The sequence below is a fragment of the Nipponia nippon genome, unplaced genomic scaffold (assembly GCF_047370975.1).
Source record: "Nipponia nippon isolate SJK-2023a ecotype South Korea unplaced genomic scaffold, ASM4737097v1 scaffold_10, whole genome shotgun sequence".
Taxonomy (NCBI): Eukaryota; Metazoa; Chordata; class Aves; order Pelecaniformes; family Threskiornithidae; genus Nipponia; species Nipponia nippon.
In genome coordinates this window covers 3272704-3295526 of record NW_028262291.1, presented here as the reverse complement: position 1 = coordinate 3295526, position 22823 = coordinate 3272704, and the positions used below count along the sequence as shown (strand labels likewise).

The following is a 22823-nucleotide window of genomic DNA, read 5'->3' as shown; positions in this document are numbered from 1 at the left end:
CTAGCAATGCTTTCTGTAAGCACAATATACTCTTACAGGAGATATTCAGTAAACATACAATTACATATTTTGTCCTGCCTTGTGTCAAAAAACACATGCACAGATCTTACTCTCTAAAACTGATCAATCCTGCCAATATTATTTCAGCCATATAAGATGCATCTAAATGATTCTCCTTTAGAAGGTATGTTTATCTGGAAGTTTATAGCAAGTTCTATTTGGGAGGAGGGCAGTAAGAAAATATTTTCAAATAGATTGTTGATAAGTACCTCAACATTATACTCAAGGAAGACACAAGCTGTGTCATTACAACAGAAATACTGGCGAACAGTTAACTTTAAGTTGATAAACTCCTTATTAGGTAGCTGAAGATAGAAGTCCAAGGAGTATAATGATGGTACAATAATTAAAATATGACAGAGAAGGGATGAACGGAATCACGTAGAAGAACAAAAACCACAGGGTCATCCTTTCTGCTCTTCAATATCTGAGGTCAAGAGATTCTCACAATACAGTATCTAAGTAAAAATATTGTTTCCTCTCTTTGCAGTGTTTGGACTTTCCCCTTTCTTGTCTTTACCCCAAAAAACATCAAAATTGTTTGTAGGAACTCACAGATGTAATTGTTTCTCGTTTCTTCAGACAGGGTGTTGGGGCACAAGCCTATGTTTTCTTCCATTGAGCTACTGTACATAAAGTGGAGTTAGGCTGAAGCTGAGCTGTTTCCCCAAACAATGATTTCATTATCATGATCCAGAATTATCACACAAGTACAACATTTACTGTTAAAATGGAACTAGGTGAATTAGAGGTCATATTTGGAGGTAACAAGGCTGCCCATCCATAAAAGCTAATATGGTTCTCAAAATACCCTTTAGTGTCTTCAAAACAGCTACACTGGAGAATAAGTATTATTTCATCAGGCATTCACAATGACAGCAACTCCAAGTCATTTTGCTATTTCACCAAAAAAAACAATCACAAAATCAGAGCTGCAAATGGATATGCAGCATGGAATAAAATGCTTAGTACTACCTCTGGATTCCAGCTTCACAGGCACTCTCGAGGAAACTGCACCATCCAGCGACAGTATCTTTACCAGCACTTCCAACAGTTGGTTGTGTGTCAATGCCTTATTGGCACAGTTGGCACTCAAGCAAAAAAACAGAGATGGAAAAAAAGACCAACACCACCACCCTTGCGCTATTGTTCTCTCTGGCTTTATTTGTAGCAAATAACTTCAAATTGCAATAGAAAGGACATATTCTAATACCTCCTCAGCCAAGTTTACATTTCCTCTGCGGCTGAATGGCTAATGCGGCATAGTCAGGTCTTCCTCAGCTGGCTACGCTCAGGCCAAGTAAAGGGATGGGAAAAGAAAAGAGGATGCTTCAGCAATACTCCTATATACTTCCTATATCCATGTATGTCTTTTAGATCTCCTGTATCAGTGCTGTTTCTACAGAGTTCAGTCAATGTCACACAGAGATCTATGATCAAGAGAAAAAACAAGGCTGCATATTTTCAATTGAAATTCATTTGTTGATGAAAGAGGTATATGCCAAATTGTAACATGCTGTAAAAGACATTTAGATATTCTCTAATTCCTATATTGCACAGGTGTATATTGCATTGTGAGGAAATTACAGGCTGCGGTAAAACTTAATAGGGCATATAACTTCTTCCACTTAAAAAGGTGTTTTGTTCACACTTTTAAACAAGTAATCAAGCCGTCTCTATTGGATTTTGAATACTTGATACCCTTGGTAAAAAATGAACAGTTCTTCACTAAGCTACCAAAAAAAAAAAATCCAGTCATGAAGTGATTCAATAAGAATTAGGAAATCAGGATTGTGCTATTTTTTCCAGCCTTGTGATTGACAGAGTTGCCTAAAGGATTAACCATGATTATAAAGAAGCAACCTATGTTAAAGAAAGTAACAGTATTTTATATATATATATATATATATAAATATATACATATAAATACTTCAGTGAATTTATGCTATAAAATATGATGAGAAAAGATGGGTTTTAAAAAAGAAACATTAAATTTTATGACAATTTCTTTATGTAGAACCAACAAGAAACTTCCTCTTGCTAAGTATGTATACCAGCCTTTAATTATACTTAATATTGTATTCTTTAGTATGTAGGAGAAGGGAGTAGGTAATCTAAAGCAATACCCAGGTCAATTGATTTAGCTAGGACTATTTTTGTTTCTTGACGTTTTCGCCTTAAGTTGCTGAAACTGTAGCCACTAAAGTAACATATCGATATGGCAAACCAGGAAGTCAAACAACTTCCTGGAAATATAAATCATCCAGTAAAAGCCTGATTTTATATCATACAGAAATCTCAGAATAGGATATGAAGGAAAAAAAAAACATCAGTGGTAAGGTCACAATCCTATATATATATATATATATACACACACACACAATATGTATATGGGATACATATGTACCCATATGTATGGATATATGGATATCTGTATATGAATACATATACACACTATATATACACACACAATACAATGAGTATATATAGTCTTTTTTTTAAGAAAACTGTTATTATTCTCTTGCATCTGCACTGGTAGGGAGAAAACAAAAAAGCATGGTGGGGTGAGGAGGGTGGTAAAGTGCGATTAAAAAAATAAAAGCTTCATTCCTCTATCTTAATTAATTTCATTTGTATTTTAAAAATAACTAGTCAATTCAAGTACCGCACATGACGAAGTAAAAACTAAACATGAAACATTTGGGCAGGTGTCCTTCTAGTATAGAACATGAGAGTTTTATAAGGCACAGTCCTTCAAACCTTTTCATACAGATGTTCCATCAATCACATTAGTATTTTGGCCTACAGCACACTCCACTTATACCTGATACTTAGTAGCAATTTTCAGTTGTAATTATCAAGCATTTGAGCAATCTAAGCCCGCACTATGAAAATATTAATATTCATTGCTCATACTATAAGCCTTGAACAAATAGACTACAAACACCTGTGTTTAGGTAACTAGAATATTTATCCACCTTACTTTTTAGGTTTGTATTTTTCTACTCCAAAGCAGCTGCAGTTCCAGCCCCTGCTATTGCCACCAAGCTACACAGAAATAGGAATTTTCTCCCTAAGCATCTTACAAAGAATTTACACGAAAGGAATAATAATAATGATTATTAACAACACTGCTTTTCTACATAGGTTTTTTTAATCAATAATTCTCCAAATGTATTTGCTAAAGGTGTTCTGTACTATCACAGACAACCACAGTAACAAGGAAAAGAACGTGTTCAAGGTCAGCAAATAGGACAAATAAAAAAGGTAGAACCAGGGAAGTAAACCCAGTTCTAAGATAATGGTAGGAGTGTACAAAACCATAACTATATATAATAATAAAGATTTTTCTTCGGCTGATGCAGCATCTGAACTAGCTCATAAAGCTTGCTAATCAATCTCTACGCTTATCTCAGAGTTGGCATACATCAGACAGGACTTTGAATTTTTCCCTTCCCTTTTTCAAGGGAGCCACTGGAACATATGCACACCCATGCTGGGTGGGACACATGTCAGTTCTCGGAGCCCAACAGCCTGTCTCTGCCAAAGGCCAAATGCAGAGAAGGGTGGAAGAGATGGACAAGCACAGTTGGTGCTTCCCCGGAGTACTCCACCAGCCCCCAGCCAAGCTGCGCTACTTGCTCCCCGTCTTACTGAAAAATGTGGTACATCGTATTCCTTTCTTCTTGTACAGTTTTGTCATCATGCTTTGGCACATGTACATCTGTGGTGAGACAGGGGATTATATCCGCCTTCCTCAGGATCTCTTGATTCATGTTTCTACAATAGACTTTAGTCACACTTTTAGTAAAAAGAAAAAAAAAAAAAGTGTTTTAATAACACTTTCAAAATGTGTTACAAGCCCTTTAAGGTAGCAGTTTGACATTGCAGGTGTTTATAACAATAATTAAACTCACTCTGCATATCAGTATAGTAACTTGATTTGCTCACTCAGCTATTCAGAGAGTCTAAACATACTAAAGGCTAAACATAAACAAACTATGAAATAGGGGAAAGAGACTAGTGATTTCAGGACTGGTGATAACCATGAGTTTCAAATTAGCTTTAAGGAATCCCTCAAGGTTTCCATCACACCCTGTTTGCTATGATGAGCAGGAGGAATTACCGTCCTCCTGTCCTGCATTCCTTGGAAACTAAATACAGCTCTAACCACAAGAAGTCTGAGTAACCCTGACTGTTCATTTCAGCTTTATAGATGTCAGTACAGTACTACACTGTACAGAAACATATAGGGCTTTAATCATCACTGTTAAAATTCCTGTAAAATTTTATAACACTTCAGTATAAGGCATGTTACAAGTAAGTTTCAAGTCTCAAAACAAATGAGGTATTAACAAAGGCACAGAGGAAAGTTTTTCTGGAAGCATTTTCCCACTTTTTTTTTTTCCTCCAAGAGCTTTAAAAACACAGTATAGAGTGAAAAACTTAGATTTTCTAGGATTTTACTGAAAAGAAATTAAAGGTGGCTTCAATTAGCATTTAATTGGCACATATCCCTTTAAAAATCCTGACTAATCACCATATTGTTTTACAATCTCATTAACGTCAAAAAGGAGGTGGCAGCTCTACTTTTTCTTCTGAAATATATTTCCCCTCTCTCCATTTCTCTAATTACACTAAGCCCTTGAGTTATTTTAAGCCTACTTCAAATTTTGTTTACTTATCTGCAAAACAGCTTGAGAAATGTCCATCTTAACAGCTTTCCTGTCTAACAGTATCATAATTTTCAGCAATTTTGTCAAAGCATGGCCAGTTTAGCCCACAACTTTGGTGGCAGTGAAAAATCACTGACTTTACAGATACTAGCCGATGAAGAGAGAGAACTCTGCTTTATTTAAATTGGCAGTTACTTTCCTTAATTAAGAGAATGTTGAACTGGAATCTCTCCTTATTGCCCCCTTTCCTTTGACATTCAGCTATAGCTTGCTGGTTGCATTAACGCGTAATTTCTGGAGAAATGAAGCTTTTATTTTGTAAGTACTGGAGACAGTAAAAAATTTTGGTTTATCATTTCAACTCAATTGAGTGAGTCGCTTAAGATGCACAGAGTTTAATTTTAAGTGTATTTCAGAATTTATGATATTTGAAGTGTTTACAGTAGAGGTATAAACCACCTCTCCTATAGCTACAACTGTTCTACAAATCTGACAGTGCTAGACTATCAGTCTTCGGAAATGCTAGTTTAAAGCGTCACACAGTCTACTCAGTATCAGCCCCGGTTTTCAATTGTAGCATTAAACTCCTAATTCTGAGACCTGTTATCTGTGCCCAACATGCTTTTTTTTATTTAAAATTAGAGAAATTAGAAGACACGTGGGTAACAATCTTTTTTCCTAAATATGCAGTTACTGCTATTTCCTAGTGCACATATTTAACTTAACATTCACTATTCTTCTGTTCAGAATTTTGCCATGAAATCAGTTTTAGTGAAATGCTTATCCATTAAAGCACATCTTTCGTTGATATATTTCAGTCTAAATTAAGCCTTCGTTAGACATTATTTCTCCAGAATATGGGATGAAATTTTATGTCAGAGAGAGCAGGCACCCCCAGCAATATCACCAGCTATTCAATTGGTATATCTGCCAATCATTCAAACCTAGCATCCCCACCTGCATGCCACAACCTCTGAGGACAGAGCTAGCATCTGTCTCTTGGCTCAGCGAAAGAACAGTAATTTCAAAAGCCTTGGATAAAGAATCGCTCTATCCGCCAGGTTCTTGGCATTCATCAGCAATACAAGGTATGGGTTTAAGTGGAAGCAGTCTAACACACATGGGACTCAAGCCCAGAACTTCTTTATTCCAGGTGAACAGCCTGACACCAGCTATTGCTTGCTTTTTAGCAGGTCCCTCTTTGTAGGGTTTGACCCCACCCAACCAATAAAGAAATACAACTCCAGCCCATCTATTTGTCCCAAGACAAAACAAGACCTCCTCCTCCCACCAACCTTATGTTTTGCACAGTGGCAGTGACCAGCTTTACTTAGAGCATGAAAGTCAACCCCTTTCTGACTTCTCAATATTTTCTTCTTTTGAGAGGAAAATAAGACATTTGCCTTGTAGATCAAGTTCTGTAAATGCAATAAATATTTGTGAAAATTTGGCGGGAAAGGGGGGGGGGGGAGCGGTCTAAATCATTGCTCCCACTGGAGGAAAGCCCACAGTGCGAGCTCAACAGTTATTTGTTCCTTTTGGCCTGCCAAAACTTAAAAATGCATCACTTACAATCAGAGGCACCATATGTCGGCTTTTGCTCATCTACTGATTAGGTGAGAGGAAGGCAGCCAAAGGTGTAGTGGGGCAGGGAATTAAAGGTCACATAGAGGAAGCTAAGTCATCACAGTGGAGGCTAGGAGACACGAATGTGAAACACTAATTGTTAGAAACTTAATCATTCTCCTTTCCCCCGAAAACCAAACATTTTAATCTCCTGTTTTCCTCTGCTCTATCCTTGCCTCTAATTATGTGGCTCCTGTTTCTAACTAACCTGGTATCACACCCTCACAATCTTTTCTTGCTATCCTCACCTTCTGTCATTTCCACTCCTTTTTCCTATTTTTTTAAAAGTTTATTCTCATTTAGAAAACTTTATTCCTCCCCATGCACAGGACACAGGCTGCTGCTTTCAGTTCTGACATTTAAATCTGTCTTGTCCCCCAGCATCCAGTCGGAGGAGGTACAGAGAAAATACTGTTGAGCTCGAGAGTATCAGTTGCTGTGCAGGAAACGGCACATCCACCAAATCGCGGCCCTTGCAATCAGGACCTTCTGTACCCATAGTTACACAGTTAGGTTTTCACTAGCACTAGAGGTGGTTCCTTAAAGTTTTTCAGAAAGAGCATTTTAATTTTAAGTTTGGGAAGGGCTATATATATATTTTTTTCAACTCTGGTCTTGGAAACGGTTGGTCTTTCTTTGCTAACACTTTACCACTAAAAATTTAGGCAAACATCTAGCCCAGAAAATGTCTGACAAATTTTAACCATTAGTTATAAAACCATTAGTTGCTAAAAGCAGGATGTTACTGAAGTGCTTTAAACAAACTTCACTATTAAGCAGCAAACAAAAATGCACTTACAAGTTCATGGGGACTCTTACCACTCACCATATAGTTTTGCATCTTCCTGTAATTGTATTAGACTTTAATATTGCATCTTCATGCAATTATATTACAGGTTTCAATGAAGAGATACTACAGTTCAGATACATACACACACACCCCCTTTCTACCTCCTATTTTAGCAATTACTTCAAGTATTTTCTGTAGTCACCATCATAAAAAGCTCAGTCGTGGCAGCACACAACAGCAGGGGAGGCAAAGTCCGAAGTTCTTTAGTAGCAAGTAAGATCATTTTCATTAGTAATTAAATAACTGTAAAAGAAAAACTTCACATTTTACATCTCCACCTGTTCTACAAAATCTACAATGCCTTAATTATCACTTAAACATATATATAATTTTCCAAATTGTATTAAATTATATTAAAATTAATGAGGCACAAGGTATTAAAAATGAGCTACCCTCGTCTTTCTGCCTCACACATTAAGAGCAGTTCAGCACTATCAGACTATTGTACTCACAGAAAATGAATTAATTAAGAACAGGCACCAGGTAAGCCCTACAAAATATCTTTAGAAATAAAGTTACAATACACACACACACACACACACACACACTATTTTACACACTTTGCTTTTCATAATTTGGTTATTAGAACTATGAGCATACTCAAATATTTTTGCTACTATCTCCCAGACAAAAACTGAGCTACATATATATGTAAAAAAGTTAAAATACTACTGTCTTTACTTCTTTCCACCAAAAAGGAAACCAAGAATTTTGTTTAAAACCTATGCCTGCAGCTAAGAACAACTGTAAAATCACTTTCAACTTATTATCAATGTCTCAATCTCAGAATAAAGTAACAGAAATAATGAATTTATATTTAAGAATGAACAGTATCCATTTTAATATCCTTACTCCAGTTCCTTCAAGAGACCAGCTGAACAGTACAAACTTCACAGAAAACATTAGTACAGCGAAACTGGTGCCATGCAAAAGAAAACAAACAAAAAAAAAAAGTCAGTTATGTCAATGCAGAAAGACCTATTCTCTACGTAACAATACTTCTCTCAGTGTCTCCCTCACTGTTCTGCACACCTAGGGAGAACCCACGTGAAAATGTGGCCAGCAGGATATAAAAAATAACAACAGCTCTTACACATTCCTTCAATTTTTGTAAAGAACCATTTGCCAGGATTTAACAGATTGCTGCTGATGGCTGTACACAAGCAAGCAGCACTCAGCAAGTACATACGCTGGATTCACTGCAACACGGAAACGGGACCACTGCCAAGCCATAACCAGAAAAAGGTCCCTTAGCTCCCTGTTACATACCTCATGACTTGCAATGACCAGAATTCTTCGAAAGGTTTCCATCCATTTTAGATACATATTTAAAGTGATGAATAATTGCATTTTTCCAGACGGAAGACAATACATTTATGTAAAATATCCACATGAAACCAGATATCAAACTAGATGAAAGTATTTCTGCATCAAATTGGGAGCTTCCACTAAAAAATGTGTAATTACTGTGTAACACACCTAATGCTTAAACTATTAAGACAGCACATTATTATTATTTACATCACAACTTTGGCACAAAGACTGAGGTATTCAAAAGGTAGATTCTGTGGATTAAAAATGAATAAAAAGCACTACACAGCATGTTGAATTACAGGGGCAGACAGCTTCAGCTGTGCCAAAGAGTCTCTCTGAGCTCTCTAGGATTAAACCTTGTACTGCTCTATCCGACAGTGCAGATGACAACATCAACAGAGAATTGCTGGGATATACAGCTGAGAAGAATCTCTCATTTTTGTTACGTGTCTGTACGTAAATTGGCTTTTCAGGAGTGCTTCTGTCAGCTTCTATGCTCAGGAGACATGGATGCTGCCACCTGACTCCAAGTAGGGACATTAGGGTTAATGAATTAAGCTTTTAATTAAGTTTTCTTACGCATACCTCCCAGACTACACAATCCAATTTTCTTTTTTCTTCATCCAGAAAAATAGAACTAAAACCAGAAGGCAAATCAATTTGGTCCCGTCATTAACTTTGTAGCAACAAGCCTTTGAAAAAGGTTACTCGTTATTCCATCCTTTCCTGTGAGCTTCTTAATACTGCTGTAGCCACAGGATGTCAAGAAAAGGTACCAAGAAAACTTCTCCCATGCAGTGATTAGTACCAGTTAAAGTGGTTAGGAAAAAAAAAAAAAAAAAGATGTGAAAGTCAATTATACGGTGATGAAAGGGAAGACACAGAAGAGGCAGGAAACCCTACATTTATATCATGCATTTCATAATTGCATTGAACTTGGCATTCAATTATGCTATGGACTTTTGCTATTTCACTATTCTGGTGGGGGTGGGAGGGAGACGATGCAATTAATGCAGTAGTAAAAGTTTCCACTGTTGTGTTCTAAAGCTTCCAAATCCATGAAGGCAACTGGATCATGTTTTCCACCAAATCAAGTTTATAATCTTTACATAGTACTCAAATTGCTCATAGTTTTCATATTCTGGAGACATAAATAATAAGTTACCAATTTATCATCAGTCACATCACATTTAAAAAGGTGCTAACATTTTACATTTGAAATTAAACAACTAAATTAATTTCACATATTTTAATTTGATAACTAAATTTTTTCTCTGATTTTTCTCTGATTTTTTGTCTCTGATTTTCTCTGTCTTTGTCTCTGATTTTCCTGACTGAACAATTCACTGTCCTATCTTGAGAGAATTAATCAATTCCCTCACTTCAGTTAAAAAGCAGATCAAAATTTCTAAAGGTTTACCTATTTTTTGAAAAATAAAGATTTTTTTTTTTAAATTCCAACATCCCTTCTATGCCTTAGCAATGATTTCTGTTATTAAACTGGAATTTGACCTTGATCAAAAAGGATTCCATGAAATAACTGATTTAAGACCTACAAATAATTTTGTTTGTATTAAAGGTAGTCCTGAACTTTAACTAGACTTCTAAAGAATATTTATAATACTTTGGAAGCTTTTGCTTTGCTGGTCACAATATTGCCCATCTAGCCTAGACAAGACAGACCCAAACAAACATTTTTCCTAACAACTCAATGTGGCCCGCCCCCACCCCAGCTCTCAAAAACAATGTCCCATGGTTGTCCTGACCACTGCTGCCCACAAATACAGGGAAGACACAAAACTCCAGACATCAAAGCAGTCTTACATTACCTCCTTGCAACTCTGTTGGTATATCTGCTCTTTAGGATAAGGGGTAATGGTTTTAAACTGTAAGAGGGTAGATGCAGACTAGATATAAGGAAGAAATTTTTTTACGATGAGGGTGGTGAAACACTGGAACAGGTTGCCCAGAGAGGTGGAAGATGCCCCATCCCTGGAAACATTCAAGGTCAGGTTGGACAGGGCTCTCAGCAACCTGATCTGGTTGAAGATGTCTCCACTTATTGTAGGGGGGTTGGACTAGATGACCTCTAATGGTCCCTTCCAACCCAAACCACTCTATGATTCTATTATTTTTCCATGCCTGCTCTCTGCTCCTCTCTGTGGCTCTAAGGCATGTCAAGCAAGCACAGCCTCAGGCCATGGTGTTTCCTGGGGTCTGACACCATGGGTGCTGCCTGCTTGCTCCGTCTGGGGAGGCAGAAGGAAACTATGCCCGTCCCACTTGCTGCCTCAGCCTCCACAGCTGCAGCCTGAGACAAATGTCTAGGGACATGTATTTACTCCTTTTTGTCCAATAAGAGCTCCTGCGAGCCTAAGAAACTTCACCCTCTCTCACACATGTGGCATTGCAACAAAGCCTATCCTTTCCTTCAGGATTTGTCCATCTGCATCAGATTAAAGGAAAATGATTGAAAGTAATTATTTCTTAAAAGGTTTTAATAAAATAGTAAAGGAATCCATGTAAAGGAATGTCAGCAGTAGCAGAGTATGACAGCTGCAAGAGACCGCATCATTTTTGCATAACAGAATTAATGTATCCCATCAGCATTTAAAGCAGATACTACATTAGACTTGGTAGTTTCAAATATTATATTTGTACGATATTTAATGACTATTTGTACTGGCAAGCAAGTGTCACTGCCTTTCTACATACTAGTAAGCATACTACCTATTTGCCTGAAGTATTAATATATGGATAACTGATCTCTTATGCAAAGCTGAAACAGGATTTAATGAACCTCCATTACTCAAGCTGCACATTTTCCTAAAGATGAAAAATGCCATGTACAATGTATTTTCCTGCATGTGAATAAGCCCATTAATACAGATTTCTGTTTCTACTCAGCAATTTTTGCCCTTTGGGAGGGGGAAAGAAAAAGAGAAGGGAGCAGACACTTCCCCTCTCTCGCCCACATCATCTCCATACAGGAACTGGATCGGCTTTGTTAATACTTTGGTTTCAAAGCTCTTCTTAGAACACAGACACAATTGCCTTCTGATAAATGTTTATTAAAATTTAGCTGCAAGCAGTTAAATCTGTTTTACTATGTTCTTCCCTTTCTTTGATAGGAAATGATAACAGAGAAAACAATCAAAGCAGTATAAATTTGGAAATATTGAGAATTGCCGTTAGTTTGACATCTTGTTTGCCTCTTTTAACAATTCCCCTCCCTGATGAAGCCCATGCTAGGAATTAAATCTGTACATACTAACAGACATACTAATCTCCAGTCAGATTCATAAATGCAAATTCTTTTTCTTTACTGGCAATACGTAAGCACCAGTAAAATTACCATTTAGACGTACAAAAAGCTGATTTGCAGCCTCAGTCAAGTATCTGAAAAGCAACTTTGTGTGCTATTGCAGTTCTAGGACAGCAAGTCCTCAAACTCTATTTTGTTTCAGAAAAAACAAACAGAACAGTGTTGCACTGTATGTCATGTTTGTAAAAGATGAAAAGGGAAGTTTACCTTTCATCATAGTATATGTTCTCTGTAAATACATCATTACAGTAAGTTATTGTATGTGTTTCAGAGAAACAAGTGCTTTCTTTTCCAGCAACTAACTAGGTTTGGAAACTCAGACACCAAATCCATTTTTTTAGTTTTCCAAGTATTATTTTACAAAAATTCTAAAATTACCATTCTTTGCTTAAAAGTGTGTTAAGCAAGTCTATCTTTCCATTTTTTTCCTTGGAATTTCCCATTCATTCTACCCTCTCCTAACTTCCTTTCTCAATTTCCACTTGTACTGCTGGACTGCCATTATTACTCTTCAAAAATAGGTCTGCTGGGTTTCAGATTCTCTGTGGAAATTATCCTTGAGTTTTCTTCAAAACGTTGCTTTACTCAGGAGCTGCCAGGAGAACTCTGTTGCTTTGCCTCTTACTGCTCAGACAATTAGTAGATATCAATGCCAGAATCAGGAACAATTGCAGACATACTTCATACCTAATTTCTCAATAATAAGGCTGTACAAAAACTACCATTTTATCTGATAAACTGTCCTGCTCGGCTGTAGTCCTGAATCAGGTAATGTAAATTTTTTCAGAGCTTTGCTGTTGCACTGCACAAGCCAAATACCTTAAGAGTGAAAAAACCCCCGATCCAAAAGTAAACCAACAACCTCCCCCTTTCCCCCCCTAAACCCCCAAACATCTCACACACTTTCCGTGACTTCCCAAAAGCAGAAAGTATAATCCATTCATCCCCAACAGCTCACTGGTTAAAAGACATATTTGAGTGCCACTGAGATGAGGTTCAAGCCCTGAGTCTGAATACAGCTTTTGGCCACCTGCTTTAAAAATGACCTCTCTAAACAATAAAGCATTGCCTATTTCAGAAAAGCGGGTGGCATTGTTCTCTCCCAAGAACGGACCTGAATTTTCTTGGGAAAAGGACAACAAAAAATCCAAATGCTTTAGAATCCATAGCTCTCCCACCTCCAAAAAAAAAAAAAAAAGTTTTGATAGAAGTGACATTTTCAAATGAAAAAAATCTTTTGTTACAAAGTAGAAGTAGGTTTCCAAGTGGGACTATTTGGTATCTCCGAGGCAACAGGCTGTGGCCACAGCTTCTAGTTTTACAGAAACAACCCTATCCATTAACACCAAAATACAGAGACAAGGCTATGAATTTTATAGGATAATGATCACTCAAAGAATGTTGTGAAAAGCCAACTCTACTCACTGGAAATGAACTAGTAACCAGTTAGCTTGCTCTGCAGAACAGTTATATGTTTCATAGTACAGGCTAAGAGCTTCTCTTGACAACTTTATCGTTATCAGACTACCCGGTCGATCACATTGTTGTCCAACGGTGCAAAGCTCTGGTAACTGATCATGGCAGGGGAACACGCAAGATGTTGAAATGGGGTTTCTCTATTCCTAAGTCACAGCAGCAAGAGCTGATGCCCTATAGCACACCATATACAGTAACACTAAGACCAGAGCGATGGGATGATCGTAGCCAACACACAAACCTGTGCTTCCTCCCACCATGTCACCAAACCTTCCCTCTTCATCCAACACTGCAACACTCTTTCAAATCACAAGTCAAGGGACTGCAGATTTACATGTTTTTCAAATATTTCCAGGCGGTATGCAGTAGACAATCAGCAGGCCCCCTGCCTTTCAGAGCTCCGCACACCGACTGTCAGGAACACAGAAGGACATCCTGGGTATCCAAACTACTTCAGCTGATTTGAACGCCATCCTCCCTCCCCAAATTGTTTACCTCACACATAAACTATGCATGACCCTCAGAACAAGGATTAAGATCACGTAATAGAAACAACAGTTACCACATTTTCTTTCCTTTTTTTAAAAAATAGCGTGCTACATGAAACTCTGCCATCATTGCTTTACACATTTCAGAATTCTTCTCCTACAAAAAAGGTGGTTTTGTTGAAAACTAAAAAAACCCCAAGCTGTAATTAGACAGTAATGATTCCAGGATGCCACCACAATTTTCTCAAGAAAACACCAACAGCTAACTTAGGTTCTGCACTTTAAAGATCATCCCTTCTACCAGAAGTTGGCTGTATGTCCGATGTATATGCATATGGGAGAAGAACCTGCTTAAAAATCATGAATACTCAGCAGGAACTGCAAATAAATAATCTAATTCCTAATTTCTAAATTCCTCATTTCTAACAGCCTAATTTCTACTTAGGATCTAAGATACCATTCAGAACAATGAATCACAAAATTTTATTTTGGTTTTCTTGTCAGCAAGTATGATCCTGTGAACAGATATAGAAGGCCTGATCTTGTGAAGTATCCAACAACTTAAGTGGTCCTTGACTGTAGAAGCAGCTGGAACATACTGCTTTGTGAAATGCCCATCTCTTTCATCACTCATGAAAACAAAATAGTGATACTTATTACTTCGTTACTCACTATTTTTGTAGACCCATCCCATATGAAAAAAGTTGTGTGAAAACCAATTTAGATGTAGAACAATATCTTGAGAAGCTCTGTTTAGTAATCCGCTTTCCACTTCCCCTCAAAAGTCTAAACCAAAACTAACAATTAAATAAAACCCAGAAAGGTTTTGTAAACAGATTGCAACCAAAAAGAAAAACTCTTACCTTGAAGCATCAAAGCTGTCATAGGATCCAACTGTGTAGTGTCTAAACAATTTCTTTGTTCTATCTGTTCGTGTTTCTGCACAAAGAAAAGAGAACTTTTAATAATACTCCTGTATTTCTTAATCAAGTGTTGTGTTAATTTGCAGTTTCAAAGTGGAGATTCTGCTATACATCAATAAAAGAAAACTTACAGTACTCCATAGAATCACAGAATGGTTGAGGTCAGAAGGGACCTCTGCAGATCATCTTGCCCAACCCCCCTGTTCAAGCAGGGCCACCTACAGCCAGTTGCCCAGGACCGTGTCCAGACGGCTTTTGAATATACCTAGGGAAGGAGACTCCACAGCCTCCCTGGGCAACCTATTCCAGTGCTCAGTCACCCTCACTGTAAAAAAGTGTTTCCTTATGTTCTCTTACAGCAAATTAACATGGTTTCAAGGCGTTTTGAAAAAAAAAAATTTACTCTGGAGTTAAGACATTCTTTTATCATACCATACACATCAACTGAATAAGGAGAACTTCTTGTAGATCATGTATCATATCATTCACAAGTTTTAAAGTTCCATCCACATTCTCAGTGGCAAAACCTTTCAAGTCCAGTCTTTGGTTCTTTTATAGCTTGGACTAAGAGGCAAAATACAAGAAGAAAGAAAGAAGAAAAACCACCAACACATTTTGGAACGGTTGGAAAAAGAGCCAAAAGAATGCAAACCAGTATGTTTTGTTTAAACACACATACACACACAAAACCAGAGCTATTTCTATAATTTTATTAGGCATATGGAGAATGGGGTAGGGGGAAAAGTAGCTGCCCACATTCATCGCCATCAATCAAATCTCACAGGAAATAGTGCTACGAAACTTGTACTACCATTATATAGCAAAAGCAAAAAATCCAAACAACTGGGGGATATGGGGTGACACAAAAAAGAAAGAAAGCCCGTATTTGGGAAACATGAAGACCAAAGGAACAAGATACAACAATACATCTACTAAGAAAGGCATTTAAAACCTTAAATAGCATAAATATGAAATTTTAATGTTTTTCTTCAGAAAAAAAAATATCCATCCCACATCTAGTGGCTGCAGCATTAAATCAACCTATAGGACCATGAACTTTATGTTCACAAGTATTTCTACAATTCACCAACGTTAACACTGGTTTAGTATGGGTATAACAGTTAAAGTACTTTAGAACCGTATCTATAGAACGACAGACCACAGAGCTAAACATCTCTCTTCCTCTAGGATTGGAAAGATGCTTTCTCATTTATTGCTTTCAATGGGTACCTACAGGAGCACCAATTACTCCAGCATCTGGGAAAGATGCAGAAGCTACTCCAGGATTTGGTTGCTTCAGTTTGCACAGCAAAGAGCATGACCTAAAAGGCTTTCTCTGAAAGGCTATCAGTGTGTGTATATATATATATAATTACACTTCTGGGGATGGACAAAAGGACTGTAGAGGAGGTAGGTAATCCATTGTCACATTCTTCAGAATGACAGGAAAACACATACAAGCTTACTTCCAAAGAGGCATTCAAATAAAGTAAAACTTTAACAACAAAAAAAAAAAAGAGTAAGGAACCTTCTTTGGTAGCTTTATGTATTACAATAATTGTTGTTCAAATACATCAATTTTCTGAGTCTTACTCAGCCTTTACCACAATAATATTTCAGCATATTCATTTTTCCTCAATGAGCATCTTTAGTGCAGCCCCTTTTTATATGGCTTCTGCATTCAAGGTAAGATGCTGATGCAGAAACCGTAGGTTTTGAGATAGGAAAAAGTCTTGCCTAAATACAGCTTGATCCTCAAATGCAATCACATTAAGTTAGGCTAACAGACATCAAAAATCAAATTGAAAAGTTTCTGGTTTAGATTGTGACCATGAAATTCTCATCTGCATGGCTGAGGAATTTTTCATTGAAGGACAGCCTGACTCCATCCAAACAGATTTTAATAGCTCTCCAAGCTAGACACAGCCCTCAAGGTACACCATCTCTATGTCACAACTTTTAAGGATGTTAAAAATTACTGTGAGAGGTAGTGCTGTCAGATGACCACGTGCTAGTCTGCAGAGAAAAAAAAATACATCAGAGCAGGATGACAGGCTTTAAACATGGCCAAGGAGCACACTGCAGAAGAAAGTACTGGGAGGCAGACTTTGGGAAGAAGGGCTGACAAAATGCATCTTTCCTTGCTCTAACCAGTCTAGCTGACACATAACTGGATTGTGCCCCCAGTTGGAGACATAAATACAAATACATACATAATACAGAGGAATTACAGCTGAAAATATATATGCAGGTTGCAGCTGGCTAAAAGAGTAAGCAAGTTATTTCTTCATAGCAGTGCACCAACGTGCAAGATACAAGAAAAGCAATACTAAGAAAAAAATCTATATATTTATATAAACTTTTGTGGAGACTAGCCAGCCTCCTTCCTACAGGATGGCCAAAGAGGGAGAAAATCCCTATTATAATTTGAATCCTACTTGATAGTTTTGTATAGGCTTATTTTGTCCCATTGTCATTCACCTACAACCTACGTTTTCTGCCAAAGAGGCCTTACCTTTACCCCTGGTTCCAGCTCCTACTGCCCTTACCCCCCTGCGTTTCTGGAACACCCAAAAAGGACACAACTTGGTCCAGGACTCACCTAGCACCTACCTAGACACAACCACAGCTTAGCCAGCCAGCACGTTAGCTGCAAGGCTGGAGGACAACACGCTGCCTTTCACAGAATAAGAGCTGTAAGTGTAGTGAGCAGCATCAGTACCTAAGGCTACATGACAGCTGCTCAAAGAGATTTGGCTTTGAAGTAGCTCACTGTACGGCTGTACCTCTTAATGTGCTGTAAGGGGTTCAGTGAATTTTATGGGTCATGCCTTTGTTGCTAAGTTTACAAGTTTAGCTTCAAAATCCAATGCCCTGCTGTGATGTGGAATAAAGTGACCTGCATGAATTGCAGTCTGTTCCCCATTGAGCAACATTCTTTTCCACACTATCCTAAAAATCAGATTAATATCAAGAGACATAATCAGAAGAAACACAGAAAAACAGAAACCTGGATTCCACTTAGAGTTTACCACTGGCCTGTTTTCAGAAGTCACTTCTAAATAATTAAAAGAACAAAGTATGATGAAGAATATTTTGGAAATCGTAAAGCCACTGCTTGAGCCTTAAGGAGCCAGATGTTTCTGCTGCAGAAACTGTTTTCTATAGCATGATATTTCAGTGCTATTAGCGAATACAAAGTGGGTGGGAGGAACGGAAAGGCGCAGTAAGACAGATAGCTTTGTTCAGCTACTTAGTATTGCAAAGCCAGCATTCTTCAGCTGCAGCTTGTATCTGCTCCCTGTCTCATCCACCCCTCTACTTTCCCCCACTTCTTTGTGTGCAATCATATTCACAGGGATTATTTGGGAAACCATTAGCCTTACAAATCCCTGAACTCAAGGCTATGTGGTACGTTTCCCAGGTTGCTCTTTAAGTTCTTTAACTACCCTCTTTCCCTAACCTCTGACTCAGATTCCAGTCTGTCCTATTAGACAGCATAAGTACAGACATCCAAAAGCAGGGGGAAGGATCAGGAATCTGCCATCATAATGAACTGGATACTGGAGAAAAAAAAAAAAAAAAAAAAAAGGTTCCATTCTCTAATTCAACTAAGGAATACAAAGAACCTATAGGCAATTTTTTACCAAATGCTTTTCAAGCCATATATAGCATAATAGCACTATTATAGGTATAATAGCACCAAGGCGTTAGTTCCAGGTTTCACTGGATTTTTACCCATTCTTATGTCCCCCAGGTTTTCTGAAGACCAGCACTTTTAATTAGAGTGCTTTGGAGCAAGTTAGGACCACCTAAGACTAAATCATCATTTATGGAGTCTTTACCTGCAGAATCCTTTGAGAATTTCTTTTTAAACTTGGTTGCAGACAGATTAGAAAGACTAGCAAGAAGATACAGACAAGAAGGTCTAGAAAAACATTATTTAGCAGTGTATACATCACTGCATTATTACTGAAAAGAACATCTGTCACCACAGATGAAAAGTCATTGCATCAAATTGGATCAGTTCAAAAGTTATTCTAAGAGGTAGAACAAAACACCAGTGTTTGCAAAAATGGTATAATTTCCTTTACATTGAGAGAAAAAGGGAACATTGGTCTGTCATTTGAAATTTGTAGATTTCTTGAGAAGCCCATATTTTACTAGAGTTCCTCCATTGTATTTTTTCCTCATATCTATAGTTGGTTAGAAGACTTTCTCTCTGTAGGCCTTCATCCATCTCTAGGTTACAGCAATAGGACATACCGAGGCATGAAGCATCAGGATAAAGGTCATCGCTAACAACTCAGTTCTCACAGTACTGCACTGCTGTTCACAGAGTAAAAACCATTTATGTGAAAAGGAAGGCTCCCTCTACAGCTACTGAAATTATTTTCCATAAGAACACAACATCAACATAAAGCTCCCCACTTTCTGCTACAAAAGAAAACAGGGGAAAAAAAAAAAAAAAAAACAACAAAACCAAAACCACCTAAGAGGTTTTATTCACATCGATTAATATGCCATCTAGGAACAACGCGAGTCCTGGTATGATGAGAGACATAGAAGAGTTTACAAGGAACAAAGTAACGTGGCAAGTTTTTTCCTGGTCTGTTCTCCACCGAAGCCAATGGAGTTGCAGTAGAAATAAGCTATTTGCGCTGTGCAATAGTGGTAATACAAATAATAAAGCCCTAGCTGTTTCTTTATTAGAATCATTTATTGTTATAGATATTTCAGTAAGCAACAGACTCAAACCCTGCCATTCCAGAATGTAATTTATAGGGTCCGAAGAAAGGTGAACATTGAGAAGATGCAGGTGAAAAACATTTTCTCCTTTTCTTCTTCCACCTTAGGAGAAGTGATGACATATGTATATGACTTCCCTGTAGCATCGCTGTGTTAGTCTCATAACTGACCACAGGACTCCAACAGCGCCTGCAGACATTATCAAAAGCTGAAAAATCACTGACATGAAAAGCAAGAAATAAAATTTGGACTCTAATCCACAAAGACAGATAACGCCATTCTTGCTCTATTTCTTCAGTGATTAGCACATAACTATTGCAGATATGTTAGAACAGACAGCCCGATTACCACACTGACACTATTATTCGTAGTAGATTGCTTACATATTTGATATTGTTTGGAAGAGTAAAGAACTAGGGGGAAAAAATCCCAAAGCAACTGTCTTCATTCCTTTTATTCTTCCTCCTGCTTTTCGCAGGGTATTTCGGCGGCCGTGTTTCCTAGGAAACTGCGAGGGGTTGCTCTGCCGGTGGGTATGTTGTCAGACTGCTTGCCAGCACTCTGGGAAGGGTTTAGAGGCATGTCCATAGGATGAACAAAGGAAATAAAAGTGTAACAGCCTAATTTAAGTGTGATATTGGAAAGGCAACACAGAGCAGCAGATACCCTCCAAATATCACTGATTGTAAAAGGTAAAGTCAGGTTATACTGCTACTCCAACCTAGTTATCGCACTTGTTATGCTAGCAGAATTTAAGATAGGGTTTCAGTCTGTTCTAAGCCAATTTCCAGCATAAAGAAATAAGTCTGCACACTAGGAAATGCTTTTTCAACCCAAACATAAAAAAAAAAAGTAAAAAAAATCCCAAAGTCAGAGCCAGAGTCCTTCCCTTTGCTCTTCAGCCGGGCACAGTAAATTAAACAATTTAGCACCATCCCAAAACATGAAGCTTTTCTTTCTTCCTTCTTCCCCACTGACATCTGAGAGATGTGTCACTAATGCAACAGATAGTTACAGACGTTCTTTGCTATAAGAGGTTCAGGTACAGCACTCTGCATGTGTCTGATGGAAAGCAATACCCAACAGCTGTCGGAGGCTAAGGCTTTCACTCTGCACTTCCTTCTCCTTCCCGTGCAAAAAATGCTTTCACAACTATTTATGTTGAGGGTTAGACCAAAAGTTACTCAAAGCTGAGGAAAGCAGTCTAAAATTCTTTGTTACTACCAGGTACACAGATAATAATACATAAAGGTAATAGAAGTTCACAATTCAAGTGCACTTGTGCTAGCCATTACCTATATACTTATTTTGCAGCAAGACAGGGCACGTACCTTATGAGCCTTTCCTGAAGTTGATCCAACAGTATCACAAAAAATTTTGACCCCCCACAAAAAAAAAAAAGGGGGAGAAAAACTATGCGGGATTGAAAACATCACTAAGAAGAGCAATTATTTCTTCACCACATGCGCATTCAAAATATTTGCCATACTAAATGATGCCAATTTATCTCTATTGCAGAGCAAGCAACAAGCAAAAAGAGGTAGCAGGTTTGTTAGCAAAACCATGCCTCAAAAGAACTAACTTAAAGTGGATGTTCTTATCCTAAAACTTGTTTAGCACCTGTTCTTTCCAATCTATTAAATAAACTAAGAACAGCATTGCATCACAGGGCCATGCTGCTGTGGGATAACCAATACTAACTTATGTGCTTGTCAAAAAAGTGCTATTTTACATGACCAGGCTAATGAAAGACAGACATAACTTACGTACCCGCTTGCTTCACACAAAGGCCATAGACTACAAATTGCACCCGCAGTGTTACTATCAAATCACAGCATAACTCAAGCTCTGTAAACCTTTGATTTAGACGTTAATATAATATACAGTATATGTGAAACAATGTATTAAGGAACATTTAGCAAGCCAGAAGCATTTTGTCACTGAAAAGCCACCCTATTCCTTCCTTTCTGTGTGTTGTAAGCATAACCATCATATTTGTACTGATTTAACTCATTACTACTTCAGTATGCGTTTTGCTTTTGAGTAACAAGTGATTTTCTTGATAACAGACGTGCTATGAACTTTGCTCCAGAAAATAATCAAGTTAAGAGAAAAAAAAAAAAATAATCTTCTTCATACCACATACTGTGAAGTCAATAACTTTTCAGTAAAACCTCTCTTTTCCTTATTCCCTTTCCTCCTTAGAAAATAGAGATTCATCTGAACTGGGGTTTTCCATGAAATATGGTACATTACAATTTTGATAAGGGAGAAGGTTTTTTCAGGCCTATGATACAATTGTTTAACATAGTATTTCATATTTCATTCTTTGAGCAGTCATTTGAGCCATAGAAAAGATTAAGTTCAGGGATCTTCCTCCAAATCAAGCAGAGTAGGATCTTGGATTCTAAACATCTGTACAGAAAATGTAAAAATGTGATCAAGAAATACAAACTGAATTTGTCTCTTTGATCACAGGATCTTTCTTTTTTAAGAAAAGAAGTTGTTGCGTTGAAGGGATCAGAGTATTAGCCCCTCCTATGTGCTGTCTTTAAAATCTGTACCAGGATTTCCTTCCCTCCCTCCTGAACATTAGTATGTATAATTTTGAAGCTGGAATGAATAAAGAATTTGTAAGATTTGTAGGCACTACACGCAAGTACAGCCTGCTTCTCTTAAAGGGGTATTAAAACTCATAAAACTGAAATCTGCAGGCATGTACCACCCAAGAATTCAGAAGAAACTACAATTACCTTTTTCGTATCTTTGCAAATCTGAAGTAATAACATGGTCGCTTCATTAGAAGGGATAAACTATGAGGATCAAGAAAAAAGAAATATATGATGAAGGCATTATAAATTGTAAACTAATGAAAACCTTTAACTCATAATTCACTTTTCTTCTTTTTAAGCTTGTAGATGATTTTTTTAAAACCTCAGCGTTCAGTTGATGTGGTGCTCTCAGCCAATTTTTCTTTCATTTGAGGCTGAGAAATAGCAAATATTATGTGGTTTTTGAAGTTTTCCAGATTTGAGAATAGACATAAAAATGTCTCAAGGAGGACTCCTTGGCTGGAATAGCAAATCCTTGGATGTCTCCCTGCCTTTCCTTTTTTTTCCTTGCTAACTCCTATTTAAAAAAAAAAGAAAGGAAGACTGATGTTGATTCCCTCCTGCATCCTTAGAGAAAGATTAGCTGGAATATAGTGAATTAGCTTACTCACAAAGGATGCTGAAATGGCTGAGCAATGTAACAAATCAGCAAATTTGTTTGCAAGAGAAACCTTAATAACTGAAATATGCAAGTGAGATCTACTGGAGAGGGAGTTATAGAAGA

The 22823-nt window shown here is 37.5% G+C and overlaps 1 protein-coding gene across 5 annotated transcripts in view; it reads right to left on the bottom strand.

The window, feature by feature from the left end:
- Positions 1–22823, bottom strand: part of SHANK2 (SH3 and multiple ankyrin repeat domains 2) — a 326771-nt gene that overhangs the window by 149053 nt on the left and 154895 nt on the right. For all 5 annotated transcript variants that reach the window (XM_087742627.1, XM_087742637.1, XM_087742639.1 and 2 more), the window contains one exon: positions 14679–14754. In XM_087742627.1, the coding sequence (XP_087598753.1) occupies positions 14679–14754 (76 nt within the window). The remainder of the gene's footprint in view (positions 1–14678; positions 14755–22823) is intronic.